The sequence below is a fragment of the Lepus europaeus genome, chromosome 5 (genome assembly GCF_033115175.1).
Source record: "Lepus europaeus isolate LE1 chromosome 5, mLepTim1.pri, whole genome shotgun sequence".
NCBI lineage: Eukaryota > Metazoa > Chordata > Mammalia > Lagomorpha > Leporidae > Lepus > Lepus europaeus.
In genome coordinates, this window is record NC_084831.1 from 38,865,074 (window position 1) to 38,889,365 (window position 24,292).

Below are 24,292 nucleotides of genomic sequence, written 5' to 3' on the forward strand. Positions count from 1 at the left end.
TAAAACCCTAAAGCTAGGGCTATGCTGTGGCACAGTAGATTAATCCACCACCTGCAGCGCCAGCATCCTACATGGGAGCTGGTTCTAGTTTTGGTTGTTCCTGTACTGATCCAGCTCTCTGCTACGGCCTGGGAAAGCAGTAGAAGATGGCCCAAGCGCTTGGGCTCCTGCACCTAAGTGGGAGACCCGGAAGAAGCTCCTGACTCCTGGTTTTGGATCAGCCCAGCTCCAGCCACTGTGGCCATTTGGGGAGTAAACCAGCAGATGGAAGACCTTTCTGTCGTACCCTCTCACTGTCTGTAACTCTACCTCTCAAATAAATAAAATCTTAAAAAAACAAAAAACAAAAAAAAACTAAAGCTTTCTGTTCCCCAAAAGGACATTATACAACATTTATATATCATTATATTTATTACTGGCAGTAGGCTTTAGGAATATAAAAAAGCTGAAGTAGAACTGTTGAGAGTTAATTTCATTGTTTTGGTTTTAAATCACTTACAAGAGAGACCTGTATCACATTCCTGGCTCCCAGCTTCAGCAGTTCATTGTATTTGGGAAGCAAATCAGCAGAAATGAGAGCTCTATCTACCTCTTTGTCTCTCAAATAAATTAATTTTTTTTAAGATTGAGTTAATTAAAGCCATGTTAAAAAGTCTTGGTAGCACCACTGATGATGATCTATGTTATTGTTAAAATAACCCTAATACACAGATAATGAACTTATCAGGCTATGTGACAAGAAGATTAAGTCTGAATTGGCATAAAATTTATGTATCAACAATGATACTTAAACTTGCTTTGCATGGCTTCCCCCTGCCTTATCTTTAAAAGATAAATTCTTATCTTTAAAAGAATTAGTTCAGGCTTTCCATGATTTTCCCAGGCAATTTTGACACACCTTCCTACTTCCCCAACTCTATATTTAAACCCCCATTATAATACATCAAGTTTAGATGCTAAGATACATAATGGACAGTAAGTACGACTTTTAAAAATGTATTTCCAGAGTCTAACACAATACCTACTACACAGTGAATTCTAGTATTATGGTGAATAAATGAATGTAAGTGGTTGTGGAAAAGAACAAATGTATCATATAATTCTAGACAGGTAAGGACAAGGGAAACAGACATTTGGATATAATATTGAGCATGTAGGGGCTGGCGCCGTGTGTAGAAAGCTAAGCCTCCACCTGTGGCACCAGCATCCCAAAAGGGCACCGGTTTGTAACCTGGCTACTCCTCTTCCAATCCAGCACTCTGTTAATAGCCTGGGAAGGCACTGGAAGATGGCTCAAGTGCTTGGGGCCCTGCACCCACATGGGATACCCTGAAGAAGCTCCTGGCTCCTGGCTTTGGATCAGTGCAGCTGCAGCCATTATGGCCAATTGGGGAGTGAACCAGCGGATGGAAGACCTCTCTCTCTGCTTTTCCTTCTCTGTGTAACTGACTTTCAATAAATAAATAAATCTTTTAAAAAAAAGAGAAAAAAATGATATTCTAATAAATTTCAACAAAAATTCCATATTTCAGTTGAGAAACACTAATAAAGTTAATAAATGTTCCATTTAATTCAAATTATCGTCTGATTACTATGACGTTGGCCACTCCAGGTCTTTGGCATTCATCAACACTTTTTCCTCTGTGTACTTCAACCTGAAAGCATCACTGGGCAGAACCTGAGGCTCTAAAAGGGCTTTCGTGCTACTCCATGGACTTTCTAAAAGCAAAATTCTCTTTCCTTCACCCTCTTTTGAAAAGTTATTTTTAGATACAACTTGGGAGTTGAGCCCACTCTGGCAAATATTTACAGCTCTAGAGAATTTACAGGAAGTAGGATGGAGTCAGTGGGAAAGGAAGTCAGAAGTACAAGGCTCAGAGCTACCTCTGGTCAACACTTTAAAGCAGAGGGTGAGCCGGCGCTGCGGCTCAATAGGCTAATCCTCCGCCTTGCGGCACCAGCCCAACGGATTCTAGTCCCGGTCGGGGCGCCAGATTCTGCCCCGGTTGCCCCTCTTCCAGGCCAGCTCTCTGCTGTGGCCCGGGAGTGCAGTGGAGGATGGCCCAAGTGCTTGGGCCCTGCACCTGCAAGGGAGACCAGGAGAAGCACCTGGCTCCTGCCTTAGGATAAGCGTGGTGCGCCAGCCACAGCGTGCTGGCCGCGGCAGCTATTGGAGGGTGAACCAACGGCAAAGGAAGACCTTTCTCTCTGTCTCTCTCTCTCTCACTGTCCACTCTGCCTGTCAAAAAAAAAAAAAAAAAAAAAAAAAAGCAGAGGGTGCCTACAGTGTCGAACCTAGTTCAGCAGACAACAGATAAAAAGGGCAGAGGAGGATTCAGAGAAGCAGTGGCTGAGGATTAGAAAGCATACTCTCTTGCCTTACATTTCCTTAAGAAACTAAGAGTGCTGATACGAAACTAGAGAAGGCTCTGCTCCAGCTATGTGAGAAAGCTCTGCCCTCAAGTAGTTGAGTTTGTTAAACAAGAGTAAATGTAAGCTTTTATTTCATTATCCCTTTTCTCTACCTGCAGTGTTCCTCATTCACAGTTAAGACCACATATTACAAATTCTCCAGCCTCTCTTAGGTTCAAAACTATTCATTGTAGCTTAAAAAAAATCCTAAAACTGAGGTAAAATACAAAGGAAAATTAGTACTAGAAGGTACTTTTTCCAATATTTTCAAATCATAAAATATGAACCAATTTTCATATAATTTTTACTACCAAATTTTATGGGATGGTGGACAACTCTTTGAAGGAAAATTCTGTATTCAAAAAAATTAACCATGTTTTTCTTTCCTGGTTATTGATCAAGTCACCAGTTCTCTGGCATGTAAACAAACTGCAAAATTATGTTATATTATGTGGACACCTTAGAAAATATACTAATGTATCCAATATTTAACATTTTGGATTAATATCTTTTACTTACCCATATTTATAGGTTCCTTGAACTTGAGAAATATTCAAATTACTGCTTAAGTTTCTTGCCAGAGCTGTTGGAATAATAGGAATGGGTCTCACAGGTGTGCATCTGAAGTTATTTGCTAGGGTTACTGCTGCCCAATGCAATTCAAAATCCACGTCGTCCAAATTCTCCTGGGAAGTGATATGAGCTCTTAGGGAAAGCAGCTTACCACAGTCCAAGGAATCTTTGCTGCATACATGGTGCTGCAAAGCCTGAGGAATCAATATGACACAATTACTTTAAAACTTTGAAATGTGCCCTTACCTCTGAAGTTCACTTTGGTGTATATATATGTATAGTATCTTACAATGACAAAATTAAATTAGTTCTGATTTATCACATTCTCTCATTTCATCCATGTGACCAAAAGTTTACAATAATTACTTCAGAAAAATAAGATTTACTGTCCCATGGTCCATCACAAGTTTCCAACTTAGATATCCCAGCAGCACCTCGAATTCTTATTGGGAATGTCTACCTCTAATAAATATTTACTCTACGGGAAAAAAAAAAGTCACCAACTCTGACTCAGCCTCAGAGAATATAATGTCCCTTCCTCTTTGGTTCTTCTTGTTACTCTAAATTATTGAATTATTTCTTCCTCAGTATTTGCTCTACCCACTATGTCCTTTCTTATCTCACTGTCATCACTCTATTACCAACAAACCTGCCTCTAATGGACAGCCAACTACTTCAATGGTCTAACTACTCAGAGGCTACTCTCTCTGAGTTAATCTACCCTACCAGATTAACTGCTTCTGACAGTATTTCCTCTTTGCAGAAACTTTCAATGGATACACGGCCCATATGACAAAATTTAAATTCTTTAGCCAGAAGATAAATCTATCTCTTACCTGACCAATGTAATATTCCAGTATGGTTGTCCATAAATCCAGCAGAAATCTACACCCTTAACATTACTCTAAGCACATCTAACTTTCCTATCTTGATCACACTGCTTCCTTTTCTGGAATGCTACCAATATCACCCATCCAGGATTTGTGCCCTCAAAAACTACATCTAACTGAATTTGTTAAAATATAACATAGCATGCCTAGTCTGATTCCTGGTTTAAATGAAGAATAAGTGATTTACCAATGAATCTCACCTTAAAAGTTGAACTCAAGTCATCTGCATTGTGAACCATCAATTCTCTTGAACAAAGTCCTTGAGTATGAATTTTGCATGGAATCAAAAAATCTCCAGGAAGAGAAGCACTAGGAGTTCTTTCTAAACATTCAGGTACTTCTCTACCAGGATCAAAGCGATCTACTATCAATGTCACACCTTCTTCATCTAAAGAATGAAAATAACAGCTATTATATAATATGCTCATTTATAAAGTTCAAATCAAACAAACAAGGCTACCTTTCAGCAAAGCACTTAGTCCATAACAATAGTAAACTTTTAAAAGTGACTTGCTGATATAGTCTACCTGACTAGATTGTAAAGTCTGTGTGGGTCACTCATCCTCATAACCTTGTATATAGCAAAGGAAATCAACAAAAAGCACATACAATAGCTGGCTGAGTCAATAAATACAAATGCTATTATAGCCACACACAAGTAATTTTTTTTTTAAAGTACATTACCTTTGGCCAGCGTCGTGGCTCAACAGGCTAATCCTCCGCCTTGCGGCGCCGGCACACCAGGTTCTAATCCCGGTCGGGGCGCCGGATTCTGTCCCAGTTGCCCCTCTTCCAGGCCAGCTCTCTGCTGTGGCCCAGGAGTGCAGTGGAGGATGGCCCAAGTGCTTGGGTCCTGCACCCCATGGGAGACCAGGATAAACAACTGGCTCCTGCCTTCGGAACAGCGTGGTGCGCCGGCCGCAGCGCACCAGCAACAGCGGCCATTGGAGGGTGAATCAACGGCAAAAGGAAGACCTTTCTCTCTGTCTCTCTCTCTCTCACTGTCCACTCTGCCTGTCAAAAAGTAAAAAAATAAAATAAAATAAAGTACATTACCTTCATCCACTGTGAGAGAACCAACTAAAAAGCATGACAAATTTTTTTGATTCTGCTTAGCATGACGATAAGCAAGTCGAAGGGTCTTTTCAGTCACCAAAAGCTTTGGATTTCTGGAAAACAAAAAAAATCCTTCATGGATATGGTAGATTTTATGTCCTTAAAAAAGCCTCTCCTCTGTGAAATGCTAGCTAAAATATAAAACCACATCTTTTAAAATATTCAGAAAGATTATTTTCAGGAAATCCCAGAGTCAAAGGCAGGGGTTAAAGAGGGTCACCAGGAAATAAGAATGGCAGTAACCAGACACTGAAGCTAGAGTTCTTCTCTAGGCATTTACTTAACTTTATGAACCAGAGCAGGTATCAACAAACAACGAAGCTGGTATCTTATTTTTGTAAATAAAGTTTGATTGAAACAGTCACATCTACTTGTTTACATATTATCTATGGACTTCAGATATTAGCATTGTTGAATGTAGACTATAGCTATGATTAAAATATATAATGACATTTAAGAAAAAACTATGAACAAGAAACAAGACACTATGAAAAAAATATTAGGTAAATTTGAAAAAGAACCATATAGAATTTACAAGGACTAAAAAAATATAAAAATGGATTATGCAATTAATCATGGATAGTACATAAATGTTCATTATTATTCTATATACAATATTCGTATTTCCAATTGAAAAAGCTTAAATGAACAAGTTAGATGGAAGTTTAGCACAGCTACAGAGAAAATTAGGGACTGTGGATGTAGCTTAGTAGTTAGGCCATCAGTTGGGAGGCCTATATCCCATATGGGAATGCCTGAGTTCATGTCCCAGCTGCATCTCCTGATGCCAGATTCCTGCCAATGCACACTCTGGGAGGCAGCAGGTGGTATCAAGTAGTTGGGTTCCTACCACCCTAAAATAAAATAAATATGTACAGAAAGTTTTTAAAGGTTTATTTATCTACTATTTAGTTCAAGGGCAGAGTAACACAGGAGGAGAAGGAGGGAGACTGGCGGGTGTGGGGCGAAGAGAGTAATAAAGAGATAGATATTCCATCTGCTGGTTCACTCCCCAAAAGACCACAATATCCAGGTCTCCGGGCCAGGTATTCCATCCAGGTTTCCCAAAAGGATGGCAGGAACCCCAATACCTAGCTATCATCTGCTGCCTCCCAGGACATTAACAGGAAGCTGGATCAGAAAAGGAGCAACTGCAATTCAAACTTGGATGCCAGCATCACAAGCAATGTCTCCTTTGTTTTTTAAAGATTTCCTTATGGGGCTGGCGCTGTGGCTTAACCCAGTGAGGTTAAGCCGCTGCCTGCAGTGCTGGATCCCACATGGGTGTCAGCTCAAGCCTCAGCTGCTCCACTTCCGATCCAGCTCCCTGCTATGGCCTGGGAAAGCAGTGGAAGATGGCCCAAGTCCTTGGACCCCTGCACCCACATGGAAGACCTGGAAGTAGCTCCTGGCTCCTGATCGGTGCAGCTCCAGCTGTTGCAGCTGTTGAATCTTCTGGGGAGAGACCACTCTCTCTCTCAGCTCTTTCAAAATGAATAAATCTTTTTAAAAAAGAAAAAAAAGATTTACTTATTTCTTTGAAAGGCAGAGTCAGAGAGAGAGAGAGATCCCTTTTTAAAAAAAAAAATTTTTTTTTTGAAAGGCAGAGTTAGAGAGAGAGAATCTTAAATCTGCTGGATCACTCCCCAAATGGCCCCAATGGCCAGGGCTGGATCAGATGGAAGTCAGGAGCCTGGAGCTTTATCTGGGTCTCCCAAGTAGGTGCAGGGACTCAAGCACTTGGGCCATCTTCACTGCTTTCCCAGGCACATTAGCAGGGAGCAGGATCAGAAGTACAGCAGATGGGACTTGCACTAGCACCCATATTGGATGCCAGCATCACAGGTGGCAGCTTAACCCACAATGCCACAAGGCTAGCCCTGCAGGCAGCATCTTAACTAACTGCTGTGCTATAGTGCTGGCCCCCACAAGGAACAGATTTAAAAAGAAACATGACTATTTTCTCAAAAGGGAGCTTTTAAATTTTTTAAAAGTAAAGGGAAAAATGAGTATTTGTCACAATAAACTTTGTCGTACACATTCTTTTATAACTCCTGTTTGCTCTAGTTTGATTGGAAAAGGGTGACAATGTATACCTGTAGTAACAGAGATGTAAGTAGATGAAATCTCCAATTGGCATTGGGTTCCAGAGTGCACATTTTGATGGAGGAAAATAAAAAGGCACCATCCTACTCAAAGGAAACCTTAAAAAAATTAAATTAAAGCATAAGAAGCCTACTTAATAAAAATTTGGTAAGAAACAGTTAATCATCTTTAAATGACAGGGCTTTTCAATTACCTCTGCAATTTAAAAAATATTTTTAAACTGTTAAAAAAGAAAAAACACTTATTGCTCTACTATCAGAATAAGCACTCAAATATGGGTATGGTTCTTTTTTCCTATTCATATGTAAACTTATATACATACAAGCTTTGAAAAAAGAAATGGCTGATCGATCAATCCTATAAAATCCTCTTTAAGTAACAGAAACATGAATATAAACCATTCATTTACCCTTAAATTTAAAATTAAAATCTGTCTTTCTGAACTAAATCCTAGACAATTCATAATACCTAATAAGAAAATGAAAAGAACAAATACTAGAGAGTCTAATTTCTTTCTCAGGGCTTCCAAATTTGGTATTTTGAGCCCTATCATACAAGTTCAGTTACTGAAGTATCAACAGGACATCACGATCAACAATTCCTTAACAAAGACCTTGGGAAAGTATAAAACAAGGTTTCAATGTTAAAAATATAGGGTTGGCCGGCGCCATGGCTCACTAGGCTAATCCTCCACCTGCAGCACTGGCACCCCGGGTTCTAGTCCTGGTTGGGGTGCCGGTTCTGTCCCCATTACTCCTCTTCCAGTCCAGCTCTCTGTTGTGGCCCGGGAAGGCAGTGGAGGATGGCCCAAGTGCTTGGGCCCTGCACCCACATGGGAAACCAGGAGAAGCACCTGGCTCCTGGCTTCAGATCAGCACAGCGCGCCGGCCGTGGCAGCCATTTGGGGGGGTGAACCAACGGAAGGAAGACCTTTCTCTCTCTCTCTCTAACTCTGCCTGTCCAAAAAAAAAAAAAAAAATATATATATATATATATATATATATATATATATATATGGTAACATCACAAAGTTTTCATTCTACCTGAATAACATGAAAAAAATACAGTCAGGAAAAGATAATGGAAAAGGAATACTGATGAGAAAATTGCAGTCAAAGTCATACAAAGTAAAGAAACTCTCACAGTTAGCTTCCTTCCTCCAACAGTACATCTGCACGGAGGTAGCCTAGTAAGTAGCTGAATTGACAGAATGTTTATCATATCCTCAGAATACTTTGTTCTACATCTTGTATCTAGAACATGTATCATCTGATGAAGCTTCTCCACTAAGACTAGCCTCAGATCTTTCTTTCTTTCAAGGTCCTGGACATAACTAGAGTATTTTGCATTCCTTCTAACCTTATACACTCAATTTCAGTTCAGTCTTCTCAATGTCCACAAACAAAACATACTAAAGTATGATGAAAATATTATTTATTTATAATACATACAAATATAGTTAAAATATAAATTTATATTTATATTCATATTCCTTATTTCAGTTACTCAGTTATAGTTCACCTCTTTTGAATTCCTACACTCAGAACTTGAGATTTATAAAGCTGATTATAAAATTATTTCTTAAAAGCACAAGAAATAGATTTAAGAAGCAGAAGGATTATTTTATCTGAAGGGAGCTTCTGAATCATAAAGAAAAAATCACAGTGGGCATTTTATATGCAATATTTCTCACTAAAAGATGCCTGAATCACCTCATTATCTACTTCCTTGGTAACTGTAACTTCCCTAACTTCATACAGCAATTAAGTAGCAGAGTTGGAATTCAAATTTATGTGTGTGTCATTTCAAAGCTTATTTTTTTTTTTTTTTTTTTTACAGGCAGAGTGGACAGTGAGAGAAAAAGAGACAGAGAGAAAGGTCTTCCTTTGCCGTTGGCTCACCCTCCAATGGCCACTGCGGCCAGCGCGCTGTGGCTGGTGCACCGCGCTGATCCGAAGGCAGGAGCCAGGTGCTTCTCCTGGTCTCCCATGGGGTGCAGGGCCCAAGCACTTGGGCCATCCTCTGCTGCACTCCTGGGCCACAGCAGAGAGCTGGCCTGGAAGTGGGGCAACCAGGACAGAATCCGGAGCCCCGACCGGGACTAGAACCCGGTGTGCCGACGCTGCAAAGCGGAAGATTAGCCTATTGAGCCACAGCGCCGACCCCAAAGCTTATACTTCTATAAGCTGAATAATGTAGTAAAGTTTGGGTTTAAATTCTGACTCCAACATATTCCTGCTGTGTGCTTTCAAATCCTTGTTGGAGTTCAAAATATCTATATGAAGAATTTTCAATCCCCCAAATTATGAGGACAGTATGAGTTTAAGAAGTTTGTTTTTTAATAGAAAGTTTTATTTGATAAATATAAATTTGATAAGTACAACTTTTAGATTACAGCAGTTCTTCTCCCCATACCTGCCCTCCCACCCCCAAACCATCCCACCTCCTACTCCCATTCCCATCCCATTCTTCATTAAGATTCATTTTTAATTATCTTTATATATAGAAGATAAACTCTATACTAAGTAAAGATTTCAACAGTTTGCACCCACACACAGACACACAAAGTATAAAGTACTGTTTGAAGACTAGTTCTACCATTAATTCTCATAGTACAACACATTAAGGACAGAGATCCTACATGGGGAGTAAGTGCAATGTCTCCTGTTGTTGATTTAACAATTGACACTCTTATTTATGACATCAGTGATCACCTGAGGCTCTTGTCACGAGCTGCCAAGGCTATGGAAGCCTCTTGAGTCCACAAACTCCAACATTATTTAGACAGGGCCATATGCAAAGTGGAAGTTCTCTCCTCCCTTCAGAGAAAGGTACCTTCTTTGATGGCCCCTTATTTCCACCGGAATCTCACTCAGATCTTTCATGTAGGTCATTTTTTTACCACAGTGTCTTGGCTTTCAATGCCTGAAATGCTCTCATGAGCTTTTTAGCCAGATCCAAATACCTTAAGGGCTGATTCTGAGGCTAGAGTGCTGTTTAGGGCGTTTGTCATTCTATGAGCCTGCTTCCCATGTTGGATTGTTCTCTCCTTTTTAATTCTATCTATTATTATTAGCAGACACTTGATGTTATTTATGTGATCCCTTTGACACTTAATCCTATCTTTATGATCAGTTATGAACTTAAACTGATCACTTTAATTAGTAGGATGGCATTGGTACCTGCCAACTTAATGAGATTTGGAGTCCTATGGCAAATTTTTAGCTTTACCCTTAGGGATAAGTCCAAGGGAACGTGTGCCAAACTGTACACCTCCTCCCTCTCTTATTCCCATTATTATTTTTAACAGGGATCAATTTTCAATTAGATTTAAATACCTAAGAATAATTCTGTGTTAAGTAAAGAGTTCAACCAATGGTATTAAGCAGAAAAGGTATTAAGCAGAAAAGGTAAGTACTAAAAAGAATAAAATAGTAAGCTGTTCCTCAAATTTATGGAATTTGCGTGTCATCCTTGTGCAGGGGCCATGCTAATCTTCTCTGTATCTTTCCAATTTTAGTATATGTGCTGCCGAAGTGAGCACGAGTTAAAGAAATTTGTTCAGGGGGCCAGCACTGTGGAATAGTGGGCAAAGCCACTGCTTGAAGCACCGGCATCCCATATGGGCGCTGGTTTGAGACCTGGCTGCTCTTCCAGTCCAGCTCTCTGTTATGGTCTGGGAAGGCAGTGGCCCCTGTGCCCACGTGAGAGACCCAGAAAAGGCTCTTGGCTCCTGGCATCAGATCAAAGCAGTTCTAGCCATTGTGGCCATCTGGGAGTGAACCAGCAGATGCAAGACTTCTCTCTCTCCCTCTCTCTCTCTCTCTCTACCTCTGCTTCTCTGTAACTGCCTTTCAAAGAAATAAACATCTTTAAAAAAAATGTGTTAAGGCCAGCGTTGTGGAGTAGTGGGTTAAGCCACTGCCTGTGATGCCAGCATCCTACATGGGCACCAGTTCAAGTCTCAGCTGTTCCACTTCCCATTCAGCTCCCTCCTAATGCACCTGGGAAAGAAGCAGAAGATGGCTCAAGTATTCGGGCCCCTGTACCCACATGGGAGACATGGATGAAGCTCCTGGCTTCAGCCTGGCCCAACCCTGTCCATTGCTGCCACTTGAGGGATGACCTAGTAATTGGATGATCTCTTTCTCTGTATCTCTCCTCTTTCTGTAACTCTGCCTTCCAAATAAATAAATCTTTTAAAAATGTTTTTGTCCAAAGTCACAAAGCTAGTGACAAAATTATCAGTTTGTCTAATATATTTATAATTTACCTATCAGTGAAAGACAGTGTAACATAGGGACTGAAAGCAAGGAATCTGGAATTAACTGCTTGGGTCTGAGACCTGGCTTCAAACAAAAATTGTTAAAGATTTATTTTATTTATTTATTTATTTGAAAGGCAAAGACACAGAGAGAGAAGGGAAGAGAAAGAGAGGAAGAGAAAGAAAAAGAAAGAGGAAGAAAAGAGAGCGAGCGCGCCATCTTCCATCTACTGGTTCACTCCCCAAATGGCCGCAATAGCTGGGGCTGGGCCAGGTTGAAGCCAGAAGCCAGGAGCTTCTTCCAGGTCTCCCATATGGGTGCAGGGGCCCAAAGACTTGGGCCATTCTCTGATGCTCTCCCAGATGCATTAGCAGGGAGCTGGATCGGAAGTGGAGCAATCAAATAGGCACCCATAAGGGATGCTGGCACTGCAGACAGAGGCTGAACCTTTCACGCCACAGCATTGGCCCCTGACTTCCAAATTTACTAGTTTAGGTGACCTTGATCAAGTTAATTCTATTCTCATTACCTCAGCTTCCTCATTCATGAAATGAGCTATCAGTACTTCCTTGCAGAATTATACTGAATATTAAGTGAGTCAATATAGGTCAAATATAGAAAGCAATTCCTATTTCATTGTAAGTGCTCAAAGTTGGCTGTTTCTTTTTTACCCTCAGCAGCCAACAGTACCTTTTTAGCCTAATCTGCACTACTTCAGGTTACTTCCTCAGCAGTACAGAGTAGAAGTCAGGTTAGGTTTAAATCCTAGCTGTGCAACTTACTAACTCACCTTGGGTTGGCTAATATCTCTGTGCTACAGTTTCTTCAATTAAAAAAATAAAATAATAATAGAGCCTGTCTCATGGGTTTTTTGTGCATATTAAATACAAATGCATGTCAAGTGCTAAGCACAGCACCTTGTACACAGCAAGACTTCAATAAATGTATGCAAGGGCCGGTGCTGTGGCACAGTAGGTTAATCCTCAGCCTGCGGCACCAGCATTCCATATCGGCACCGGTTCTAGTTCCCACTGCTCCTCTTCCAATCCAGCTCTCTGCTGTGGCCTGGGAAAGCAGCAGAGATGGTCCAAGTGTTGGGCCCCTGCACCAGCATGGGAGACTGGGAAGAAGTTCCTGGCTCCTGGCTTTGGATCTGCACAGCTCCAACCGTTGCGGCCATTTGGGGAGTGAACCAACAGAAGGAAGACCTTTCTGTCTCTCCCTCTCATTGTCTGTAACTCTACCTCTCAAATAAATTTAAAAAAAAAAAAAAAAAAAAAAGAAAGAAAGAAAAGAAATGCAGAGAACTTATTATTAAAAATAAATAAATAAATAGGGGCCGACTCCATGGCACAGTAGGTTAATTCTCTTCCTGTTAGACCAGGAAGAAGCTCCTGGCTTCAGATTGGCACAACGCCAGCAGTTACAGTCATCTGGTGGGGGGGAACCGACAGAAGGAAGAGTCTGTCTCTCCATTTCACTGTCTGTAACTATGCCTCTCAAATAAATAAATAAAAAATCTTTAAGGAAAAAAATAAATGTGTGCAAGTAGATTTTGCAAGCCAGGAAGAAACACACTGCAACTTGCGCCCTGAAACTGGGTGCAAAATTTTGCATGTATGCATGTGAATGTTTTATTTTAGGGAATGAAATACAGGGCTCTTATCAAATATCCTAAGTGGTTTTTAACATCCACCTTCCATCCCTCCTCCCACTGCCACACCCACACTACTCAGAATTGCTCTTAAATCCCAGAGATTACTGAAAACCAGAGTCCACTAAATGAATAGAAGAAACCAGAGTTCAATATATCAGGAATAACCAGTTTAAATCACACGTGTATGTGTTACTTAAATGTAAGGAATTAATTTGACCCTACAGTCAATCTGACAACAAAACAAATAATATATTTAACTTGTTGTTCAGCTGTACCTTTCAAAAACAGAGGTGGCAGTGGGGTAGAATAGAAAGGCTAAAATTAAAGCAAAATATGATAGCCTCCTTGGCTCACATGGTCTTCATCAAGAACATCTGGCACAAGGAAAAACAACACAGAGAATAAAGGTACCCCATGGAACCAACTGTAGTTTGGAAGAAAAAAATTTCACATGTCAGCATTAATTGTTTCTCCCTAGGGGAAAAAGAGCCTAATCCATGGGCCCCAATAACATAAGCCAATTTGTGTGGTCCCCAGAGTAATGACTGAGAAAATCAGGAGACAGGTGGCAAGCTCCTCCTTTCTACCCCACATTGAGTGGGAGATTTGGGGACATTTAAGGAACTCAGTATACACAATGTGAAATTCTCATCAAGAAACTAGTGTCTAGAAGGAAGAAAGCCAACTACTTCTGTACTTTTCTAGGACATAAATAAATACCTACGTAATTATTATCATTAGAAGTTCATGTATTATTTCTCATCTATAAAAAGATTTTCTGTGTAATTAAAATTAAGCAAAAGTGGTAATAAAACAATATTTACTAAGCATCTGCTATGTTCCACTTTAGTTTATTAATCTTATTTAATTCTTCACGGATATTACCATCCCCATTTTTCAGATGAAAAACAGACTTAGTTAACTAACTTGATCAAGGTCACCCACCTAGAAAGTGGTAGAGTTGGGATATGGACCCAGATTTTCCTGATTCTAGATAATGCTCTTTCTTCTTTTCCAACCTATTGTCTCAATTTATGCAAGCAGCTGTGGAGAAAAAAAAAGCATTTTATAAAAAATTCCTATACCTTGTATTCATCTGAGGCCTTACAGGATATATAGGCTCCATAATATTTGATCAATGATTTATTCAATTTCAAATCCTCAGTACCCTAAAAAAGTAAAAAGAATGTATTACTAATGGCTAATAAAAAAAAAAAAAAGTAAGAATAAACATGATTTAACCACGTATTAACAAAATTACAGGCAAAATCCGGTCACTTACATGAAATATGTGTTAATATAGATTAATTAAGATTTAATACCCAAGGGGCCGGCGCTGTGGCTCAGCGGGTTAAAACCCTGGCCTGAAGCGCTGGCATCCCATGTGGGCAACGGTTCTAGTCCCGGCTGCTCTTCTTCCGATCCAGCTCTCTGCTATGGTCTGGGAAAGCAGTAGAAGATGGCCCAAGTCCTTGGGCCCCTGCACCCACATGGGAGACCCAGAAGAAACTCCTGGCTCCTGGCTTCAGATCGACGCAGCTCCAGCCATTGTGGCCATCTGGGGAGTGAGCCATCGGAAGGAAGACCCTCTCTTTCTCTCTGCCTCTCCTCTCTCTGTGTAACTGACAGTCGAATAAATAAATCTTTTTTAAAAAAAAGATTTAATACTCAAATTGAAATGAACATTTGGACTAACAGTTAAGACCTCCATTAAGACACTCTAGAAGATATCCCACATCAGAACGCCCTTGGCTCCCAACTCCCCATTCCCACTAATGGAGACCCTGGGAGGCAGCAATGATGGTTCCAGCAGTTAGGATCCTGTTATCCATGGGAGAAAACCGAACTGATTTCTGGCTCCCTGCATGGCACTAACCCAGCCCATCACACACGCTTTTGGGAAGTAAACAAGTGGATGAGGGGTGTCTGTCTCTTTCTCTTAAACAAATTGTTATTAATTTAAATTAATGTTTGTATTTTCTGATCATTTTCATACTTTGAAATCATTCTTGGCCGGCGCCGTGGCTTAACAGGCTAATCCTCCGCCTTGCAGCGCCGGCACACTGGGTTCTAGTCCCGGTTGGGGCGCCGGATTCTATCCCAATTGCCCCTCTTCCAGGCCGGCTCCCTGCTATGGCCCGGGAAGGCAGTGGAGGATGGCCCAAGTCCTTGGGCCCTGCACCCCATGGGAGACCAGGAGAAGCACCTGGCTCCTGGCTTCGGATCAGCATGGTGCGCCGGCCGCAGCGGCCATTGGAGGGTGAACCAACGGTAAAGGAAGACCTTTCTCTCTGTCTCTCTCACTATCCACTCTGCCTGTCAAAAAAAAAAAAAAAAGAAAGAAAGAAATCATTCTTTCTAGAAATAAATGTTAATATTTATTCTAGGCAGCAAAAACGTATCAGTATACCTATTCATTAAGAAAAGCACAGATTCTGTCACCAAATCTTTATATCCACTTATTAGATAGATAAGACACATAGTATTGAATATATGGGATTTTGATTGGAAGCCTCACAATCCCCAGAAAATCACAAAGCAGCAGATGGGTACAATTGGGCTAGATACTTACTGAGCCTATAACAAAGTCATCAAGGACTTTTTTCATACCGGAAGGGCAAGACTGCATCCCTACAAAATGACTTCTATCAGTCAAAAAAAAAAAAAAAAAATCAGTGCTTGCTTTTCTTTTTAACTATTTATTTGAAGGCAGAATGAGAGAGAGGGAGCTCTTCCATCTATTGGCTCACTCCCCAAATCACAACAGCTAGGAAGGCCAGGCTGAAGGTAAGGGCCAGAAATTCCACCCAGGTCACCCCACAAGGATATCAGGGACTCAACTACCTGGGCCATTATCTGCTGCCTCCCACGAATATTAACAGGAGGCTGGGTCAGACGAGGAGGTAGGACTCATTCCTGGTACTCCGATATGGGATGTGGGGGTACCACGTGCTGGTTTAACCTTCCCGCCAGGTGTTTTTTTCTGAATCACAGGCCCTTTCTGGGCATTCTCCTTCACCCCCACCACTTTCACAGCCATCTATACACAAGGGTGCCTCAGAACATTCGCAGAAAGAGGCAGGTGTCGTGGCGCAGCAGGTTAAGCCAACCCTTGATGCCTGCATTCCATAACAGAGTGCTGGTTCGAGTCTCGACCACTCTGCTTTCTTTCTACCCAGCTCCCTGCTTACACCCCTGGGAAGTAGCAGATGATGGCCCAAGTCCTTGGGTCCCTCTCACCCACATCGATGACCCAGATGGAGTCCCTGTTGCCTTGTTTGCAGCCTGGCCCAGCCCCACCCGTTGCAGCCAACTGGGGGTTGACCCAGTCGATGGGAGATATACCTGTCATTCAACCTTTCAAATGGATCAATCTTTTCAAAAAAAATTGATGGGAAAATGGAATTAAAATGGAAACATTTGTGAGAACAAAGTGCTACCATGAGTGCCCTTGTGAGGCTGACTTAGACACAGCTGACTTCAAGTGTCTAAAAATCCCGTGTTTGTCTCTTCTCTTATGCGTTAGGATGAAAAGAGCCAGTTCTCATTTCAAACCAGTACATAAGGTGGTTCGCTGTGACAGTACTACGCAGTTAAAGCCAAGGAAAGTAAAACCACAAGACACCTATTCCTAGCAAAATCCGTACTCCCGGCTTACCGCACCCCCCGGCAGCGAGTGGGAGCCCCCAGGTCGCCCTCGCCCCTCCCCACCACCTCGGTGGCCAGATTCCCCGAGCAGCCCCCGCAGTGCTACTAGAGGCGTATTTCTGTACACATCCCATCAAGCTGGTCTCTAGGAGAACGCGGACTTCAAACATTCACTGCTCCCAAGCTGAGTCCCGGCCTGGGCCTGGGTCCTCCAGACGTTCCCACGGTGAAAACAACTCTAAATGGCTGTTACCGACTGCAAAGCTCTTTCACGTACCGTAGAACCGACGACTCCCAAGGAACTGGCGGCCCGGCCGCTGCCCCTCTCGTCATCGGCCCCCGGGTCCGGGAGGCCTGAACCCGACACACGGCCTTGTTGCCCACCCGCCTTCCCCGGGATCGCTTCCGCGAGGACAAAGCCCCACTCAACGCTAACACCGCACCGCTGGGGTCTGTCCGTTACGCTGCAACAGAGGCTCCTAGGAGCGCCTCCGCGGCTTCGGACCCCGCCTCTGGGACGTTGGGGTCGCGGGAAGCGAGGCGGCAAACACAGACTCGCGAAACCGAAGGGCGCGCCGCGCCCGCTGACTGGTCAGAAACTCAGCCAGTCAGGAAGCTGGGGCGGTGCGAGAGGCGCCGCGTGAGGTCACCGCGACGAGCTGCTATGCCAGCCAATCAACAGCCCGCACCGGTTCCGCTCTCGGCCAATCCCAAGCCTCCTTGGAGAACGGAGGGCGCCACTCGTGCGGCCGGACCTGGATTCCGAGTATTTAAACCCGTCATTCAGGCAACGGTTAAGTTCCGGGGTGGGGAGGGGTTTGCGCACGCGTAGTGGAAAGCCCAGCTGGCTAGACAGAACGGAGGAAGTCGGAAGTGCTGGTTTCCCCATTGGTCGCTCTGCAAATAGAAGCGGTCGCTTTAGGGACAGTTCTGAACACTTTACTGCAATAGCCAAAACAGAGTGGAAGTTAGTTTTTTGTTTTTGTTTTTTTTTTTAAGATTTATTTATTTGAGAGGCAGAGAGAGAGCTCTTCCATCTGTTAGTTCACTCCCCAGATGGCCGCAATGGCTGTGCCGATCGGAAGCCAGGAGCTTTTTCCCGGTCTCCCACCGGGTGCAAGGACCCAAGGACTTGGGCCATCTACCACTGCTTTCCCAGGCCGTGGCAGAGAGCTGCATCGGAAGTGGACCAGCTGGGACTCGAACCTGTGCCCATATGGGATGCCCGCACTGCAGGCCGCGGCTTTACCCAGTGAGCCACAGCACTGGCCCTGGTAGTTAGGTTTCTTTTATTTCTTGAGAAGCAGCTGCTCCTCTCAAAATTTTTTTTCCAAATTATTTCCTTTTGAGCAGAAAGAACATGACAAATTTATAAGCCATTTGTACTCTACAGCTAATACATGTAGAATTGATATTTTATATATTTACATATGGGCTTAGTATTCGTGTGGTAACCTATAGTTATTTCTACAGTTAGTGCTGTAATTGTGCCTTCTCCAACAGTGTCTTACTGGATTCTCCTAACAGCCAAATTAGACAAGTGTTATTACCCCTGTTAATCAGGGGACTAGCAGTAAATGGTGCCGCAGCTAGCTGTGCAGTCAGGATTCGAGATGTCACTTTGCTCAAGACTTCACTGTTATTAGTTTTCCGAGCAACATGGGGCATATCTTAAAGTCTGAACTGCATTTCAAGGCTGTCTGTTCAGAATAAGCATCTACCCTTTTATTTATTGTCTTTTTAGCATCCTTTTGAGAGAGTGAAAACATTATCTTGAAAACTTCCAAGAAATATATGGTCTGTAGCATTTTCTGCTTTCTTGGAAAAATTCTTGGAATCATTTAAGGGAAATGACAGGTCCCCAGCGCTAGTGTGAGAGTAAGAAGAGCCTTGGACAGCCATGTATGTCTAACAAATTTGGCCAACCCAGTAGGGAGCGCCAAAGCAAAGATTCAGGGAATCCCACATGAGGCAGAACTGGCTAAGCCCTAGAACAAGCACCAAAGCTCAGGCAGATCCCAAAGGTCTCAGCAGGAGGCTCCTGGCCAGCTATACTGTTTGTAACTAATTGGCAATTTCTCTGTAGAGGAAGATCTAAGTGACAGGCACTTCCCTGGGAGCCATGAGGTATAGGACATACAAAGACCCTGAGGATGAAAGCTTCCTGGCTTTTGAAGGAAGACCAAGAGGCCAGTATGTCTTGAGCAGAGAGAGGAGAAGAATATTAAAGAGTTAAGGTGGGAAAGGGGTTAGAAGGGTTGGTAAACCACACAGGGCTTTATAGACCATTAAAAAAAAAAAAAAAACCTTGACTGCTTTCAAGTTAGATGGGAAGCCATTGGATGATTTTTAAATAGAAGATTGACATGAGCTGTTTTTATATTTTAAAAGACCACTGGTTGCTACAATGAAAATAAGCTGTAGGGGGCAAGGCCAGAACAGTGAGACCAGTTAAAAGGCTGCTGCAACAACCTTGGGAGATTGATGCTGTCTTGAACTAGAATGGAAGCAATTGAGGTGGTAAGTTATTGGAATATGGGTATATTTTGGAGGTAGAATCAGTAGGATTTTATTACAGACTGAATTTTTGGGTGTAAAAGAAAGGAGTTCTCGGTGAAACCCTCATGATTTATGAGATACATGTTAGACAAGAAGGAAGAAGTGAACTAATAGACATAACTTCCCACTTCTTAGGTGTGGACTGCACCTAAGGACATCCTTCCAAAGTGGAGCAGCCACGGCAGGTAAGGGAGCAAGGAGAAAACAGTAACTCAGCATCAACACTCGTGTCGGTGTCGTGTCGGCAGTGTAGACACTTGATATGTTGTGATGCAAATCACACTTTACCTCCCAGTAACCTATAATACTGTCTTCTCCTTAGAAAGATATCAAATTCCAGTCATGAGGAATCCTTTAAATACCTCACCTGCGCTCCTTGAAACTGTTAAACTCATCAAAAACAAGAACTTGGCCAAAGCCAAGTAAAGCCTCAAGAGCAATGACAAACAAATGTAATGTGGTATTGTGGATGAGATCATTGAATCAAGTAAACTCTGACAGTCTAGATAAACTATACACTTTGGTTAATAAGCTCTACCAATATTGGCTTATTAATTGTAACAAATGTACCATACAAATATAAGGTGTTAATAATAGGGGAAACAGGATGTGGTCTATGGAAACTTTCACCTTTGTCTTCAATTGTACTGTAAATCTGAAAGTGTTCTAAAAAATGAAGGGGCAGGGGAGAGTTGAAGCCTGTGTTACACTTTTTCTTAAAGATTTATTTATTCATTTGAAAGGGAGGTGGTGGGGAGAGAGAATTTTTTATCTGCTGGTTCACCCCCGAAATGGCCTGGGCTGGGCCTTGCAGGTGGCGGCTTAGCCCACTGCGCCACAACGCTGGCCCCTCGTGCTACTAAAATAACATATCTTACTTTCTGCGTAATAGTAACCCAAATACCAATAAGACTTCAATTAAATATTTCATTACCACTGGACTTCTAAAGATATACTAATGCCACGCATAAAGGAACTACTTTTTGACTTGAATGAAAGGTAATTATTGACTTCATTTTAGGAGTGAAATGACTTGGCTTTTATATCTAAGAATCTTGGAGGTAACTGAAGAGCTTACTTCCCCTGATATTTTAAAATCTTTTGGGGTAGGGCAGCTGGCATTTGGAGCATGGGTGCGGTTGCTGCTCGGGACGGCCACATCCCATACAGGAAGGCCTGGCTCAAGTGTCAGCTCCTCTTCCAGTGCTGCTTCCTGATGATGCAGACAGTGCGAGGCAGCAGATGATGGCTCAAGTACTGGGATCACTGCCACCCGCACAGGAGATCTGAATTGAGTTCTGGGTTCCTGGCTTCAGCCTGGCCCACCCCTGATAGTGAACTAGCAGATGTCTCTGCCTGTCTCTCTCTGTCTCTGTCTCTGTCTCTGTCTCTCTCCCTTTCAAAAAAAAAAAAAAAAGAAGTAATTAAAACTTTTAAAAAAATCTTTTTATCGGCTGGCGCCGTGGCTTAACAGGCTAATCCTCCGCCTTGCGGCGCCGGCACACGGGGTTCTAGTCCCAGTCGGGGCAGCGGATTCTATCCCGGTTGCCCCTCTTCCAGGCCAGCTCTCTGCTATGGCCCGGGAAGGCAGTGGAGGATGGCCCAAGTCCTGGGGCCCTGCACCCGCATGGGAGACCAGGAAAAAGCACCTGGCTCTTGGCTTCAGATCAGCGCGATGCACCGGCTGCAGCAGCCATTGGAGGGTGAGCCAGCGGCAAAAAGGAAGACCTTTCTCTCTGTCTCTCTCTCTCACTATCCACTCTGCCTGTCAAAAAAATAAAAATTAAAAAAAAATCTTTTTATCTACTTATTTGAGAGGTAGAGTTACAGAGAGAGGAAGAGAAAGAGAGAGCAAGCTTCCATCCACTGGTTCACTCCCCAAATGGCCACAATGGCTAAAGCTGGGCTGATCCAAAGCCAGGATCCAGTAGCTTCCTCTGCGTCACCCATGTGGGTACAGGGGCCCAAGCATTTGGGCCATCTTCTGCTGCTTTCCCAGCCCATAGCAGAGAGCTGGATTGGAAGAAGAACAGCTGGGACACGAACCAGCACCCATATGGGATGCCAGCACCACAGGCAGAGATTTAGTTCACTATGCCACAGTGCAAGCCCCAATAAAACTATTTGAGAAATTATAATATAACGTAACAAGTATTAGCTTTGAAGATCTGACCCCAATTTTGCCACGTAGTCTCTCTGGGATTGATTTTTCTCATTTGCATATTTACATTATCATAAAAAGTTAACCCATGATGAGTGTGAAATTCAATTAAAAGGGTTTCTTATATATTATTATTAGTCTAGATGTACTGACAATTGACATTATTAGTAAGTGAGCCACACATTGCCCTATTTTTAGAGAGGCTAAGAGAACTAACTTGTTAAATTAGAGTAAGTTTAATGAAATAAAACCTACAAGTGTTATCCCAAGAACTACACACTAACCTTCATGCTGGATGGTATGGGGAACTGAAAATTGAAAGAACATGACAATCATTGAATAAGGCACACATTTAGAAGTTGGGTAATAAAAGCAAATTATCTAAAGCAAATATGAAGTATGTCAGATTGCAGCCCAGTTTAAACAGATTGAATACATACTATGCTATTCTTTGATCCTTATATATGTTTATGTTTCATGTCAATACACTTGGGTTGTGCTATAGCTATTGACCTTACAGAGAAAAACTACTAGTCTTATTTTTCAAATTTCCAAATTTGCTTCACAGAGAATCATTTCCAGTGTCTCATAGTTTTGTTTTTTTATGTGTCATAGTTTTTTAAAATGTGTGAATTTGCTGCACAAATGTCTGTATCTCCTCCCCAAATTCATGTTGAAATCCTAACCTTCAGTGTGAGAGTTTAGGAGATGTGGCCTTAAGTCACTAGGGCTGAGCCCTTAGAAGGGTACTGGTGCCGGCACCGTGGCTCAACAGTCTAATCCTCCGCCTAGCGGTGCAGGCACACCAGGTTCTAGTCCTGGTCGGGGCACCGGATTCTGTCCCGGTTGCCCCTCTTCCAGGCCAGCTCTCTGCTGTGGCCAGGGAGTGCAGTGGAGGACGGCCCAAGTGCTTGGGCCCTGCACCCCATGGGAGACCAGGATAAGCACCTGGCTCCTGGCTTCGGATCAGCACGGTGTGCTGGCCGCAGCGTGCCGGCCGCGCCGGCCATTGGAGGGTGAACCAACGGCAAAGGAAGACCTTTCTCTCTGTCTCTCTCACTGTCCACTCTGCCTGTCAAAAATAAAAAAATGAATAAAAAATAAAAATAAAAGTAAACTTTAAAAAAAAAGGAAAGGTACTGGTGTCTTTATTAAAGAAAGTATCTAGGGATAGGCATTTGGTGCATGGTTAAGATTGGTTGGGATGCCTGCATCCCATATCTGAGTGCCTGAGATTGAGTCCCTGCTCCTCTTCCAGTTCCAGCTTCCTGCTAACTTGCACCCTGGGAAGCAGCAGGTGATGGTGCAAACACATGACTCTTTGCCATTCACATGGAAGACCTGGATTGGGTTCAGGACTCTTGGCTTGGGGATTCAGGGGTTCTAGTTTTGGCCTGACCCAGCCCCAGGCATTTGGGGAGTGAACCAGTGGATGCAACACCTTTCCCTGCCTGTCTCTGTCAATTTGCTTTTTTAAGATTTATTTATTTATTTGAAAGAGCTACAGAGAGAGAGAGCTTTCATCCACTGGTTCACTCTTCAGATAGTAGCAAGGGCCAGGGCTGAGCCAGGCTGAAGCCAGGAACCGGAAGCCACATGGGTGGCAGGGGCCCAAACACTTGGGCCATTCTCTGCTGCCTTTCCCAGGCCATTAGCAGGGAGCTGGATTAGAAGTGGGGCAGCCAGGAAATGATCCAGTGCCCATATGGGATGCCAGCATAGTAAACAATGGTCCTAACCTGCTATGCCACAGTACCAGCTCCCAAAATAATCTTTTAAAGAATTATTTATTTACTTGAAAGTCAGAGTTACACACAGAGAGAGGGGAGGAAGAGAGAGAGAGAGGTCTTCCATTTGATGGTTCACTCCTCAATTGGCTGCAATAGCCAGAGCTGTGCCAATCCAAAGCCAGGAGCCAGGTGCTTCCTCTGGGTCTCCCACGCAGGTCAGGGACCCAAGGACTTGGGCCACCTTCTACTGCTTTCCCAGGCCATAGCAGAGAGCTATATCAGAAGTAGAGCAGGTGTGTCTCGAACCCGCGCCCCTAATGGGTGCCTGCCCCTCAGGCCAGGGCATTAACCTGCTGTGCCACAGTGCCAGCCCTAAAAATAATTTTTGAAAAGAATTCTCCTTTCCCTTGGAGAGCTCCCTTGCCCCTTTTTGCCATGCAAAGTCACAAGAGGAGGAAGGTTATGAACCAGGAAACTGGTCCTCATAAGGTATTAAATCTGCTAGCCTCTGACACACTGAGAAACACATTTCTTTCTCTTTTTTTTTTAAAGATTTATTTTATTTATTTGAAAGAGTTACAGAGAGAGGTAGAGACACAGAGAGAGAGGTCTCCATCTGCTGGTTCACTCCCCAATTGGCTGCAGTAGCCGGAGCTGCACCAATCCGAAACAAGGAGCCAGGAGCTTCTTCCGGGTCTCCCATGTGGGTGCAGGGGCCCAAAGATTTGGGCCATCTTCTACTGCTTTCCCAGGCCCTAGCAGAGAGCTGGATCAGAACAGGGGCAGCCGGGACTAGAACTGGTGCCTATATAGGATGCCGGTGCTTCAGGCCAGGGCTTTAACCCACTGCGCCACAGCGCTGGCAACACATTTCTGTTGCTTATAAGCTCCCCTGTCTATGGTATTCTGATAGAGTGATCCAAGTGGCCAAGTACACTCACAACTATTTTTCCTTATTCCCTTTCAATCCTGTCTGCGCAACATGGCCTTTATGATCAGACCAAATAAATGTTCAGTGTTACAAACCCTTATGGTGCCTGTTAACAGGCTGGCTATGGCCATCAAAGAGCCATTGTTACCACCAGGAACAGGGAAGTTGGAACCAGTTATTTCTCCTTTTCCTGCTTCTGTTACTTACTGTACTAAGTTTCTCCAAACATCCAACTTGTCATTTC

General features: G+C 43.0%; 1 protein-coding gene and 1 pseudogene across 9 annotated transcripts in view; both read right to left on the reverse strand.

Moving 5' to 3' along the window:
- STIL (STIL centriolar assembly protein) overlaps nucleotides 1-17,223 on the reverse strand; it is a 70,468-nt gene extending 53,245 nt beyond the window's left edge. For 2 of the 9 annotated variants that reach the window (XM_062191281.1, XM_062191278.1), the window contains exons 1-6: nucleotides 16,945-17,223; nucleotides 14,105-14,188; nucleotides 7,088-7,195; nucleotides 4,932-5,044; nucleotides 4,076-4,263; nucleotides 2,932-3,179 (exon numbers count right to left, since the gene is read on the reverse strand). In XM_062191281.1, coding sequence (XP_062047265.1) covers nucleotides 2,932-3,179; nucleotides 4,076-4,263; nucleotides 4,932-5,044; nucleotides 7,088-7,195; nucleotides 14,105-14,145 — 698 coding nt within the window. In that variant the 5' untranslated portion in view covers nucleotides 14,146-14,188; nucleotides 16,945-17,223. Of the gene's footprint in view, nucleotides 1-2,931; nucleotides 3,180-4,075; nucleotides 4,264-4,931; nucleotides 5,045-7,087; nucleotides 7,196-13,964; nucleotides 14,064-14,104; nucleotides 14,189-16,944 lie in introns of those variants that run through there. The other 7 variants (XM_062191279.1, XM_062191277.1, XM_062191283.1 and 4 more) reach the window with 6 other exon arrangements.
- LOC133761261 (U6 spliceosomal RNA) lies at nucleotides 10,523-10,641 on the reverse strand (annotated as a pseudogene).
- Nucleotides 17,224-24,292: the final 7,069 nt, after the last annotated feature.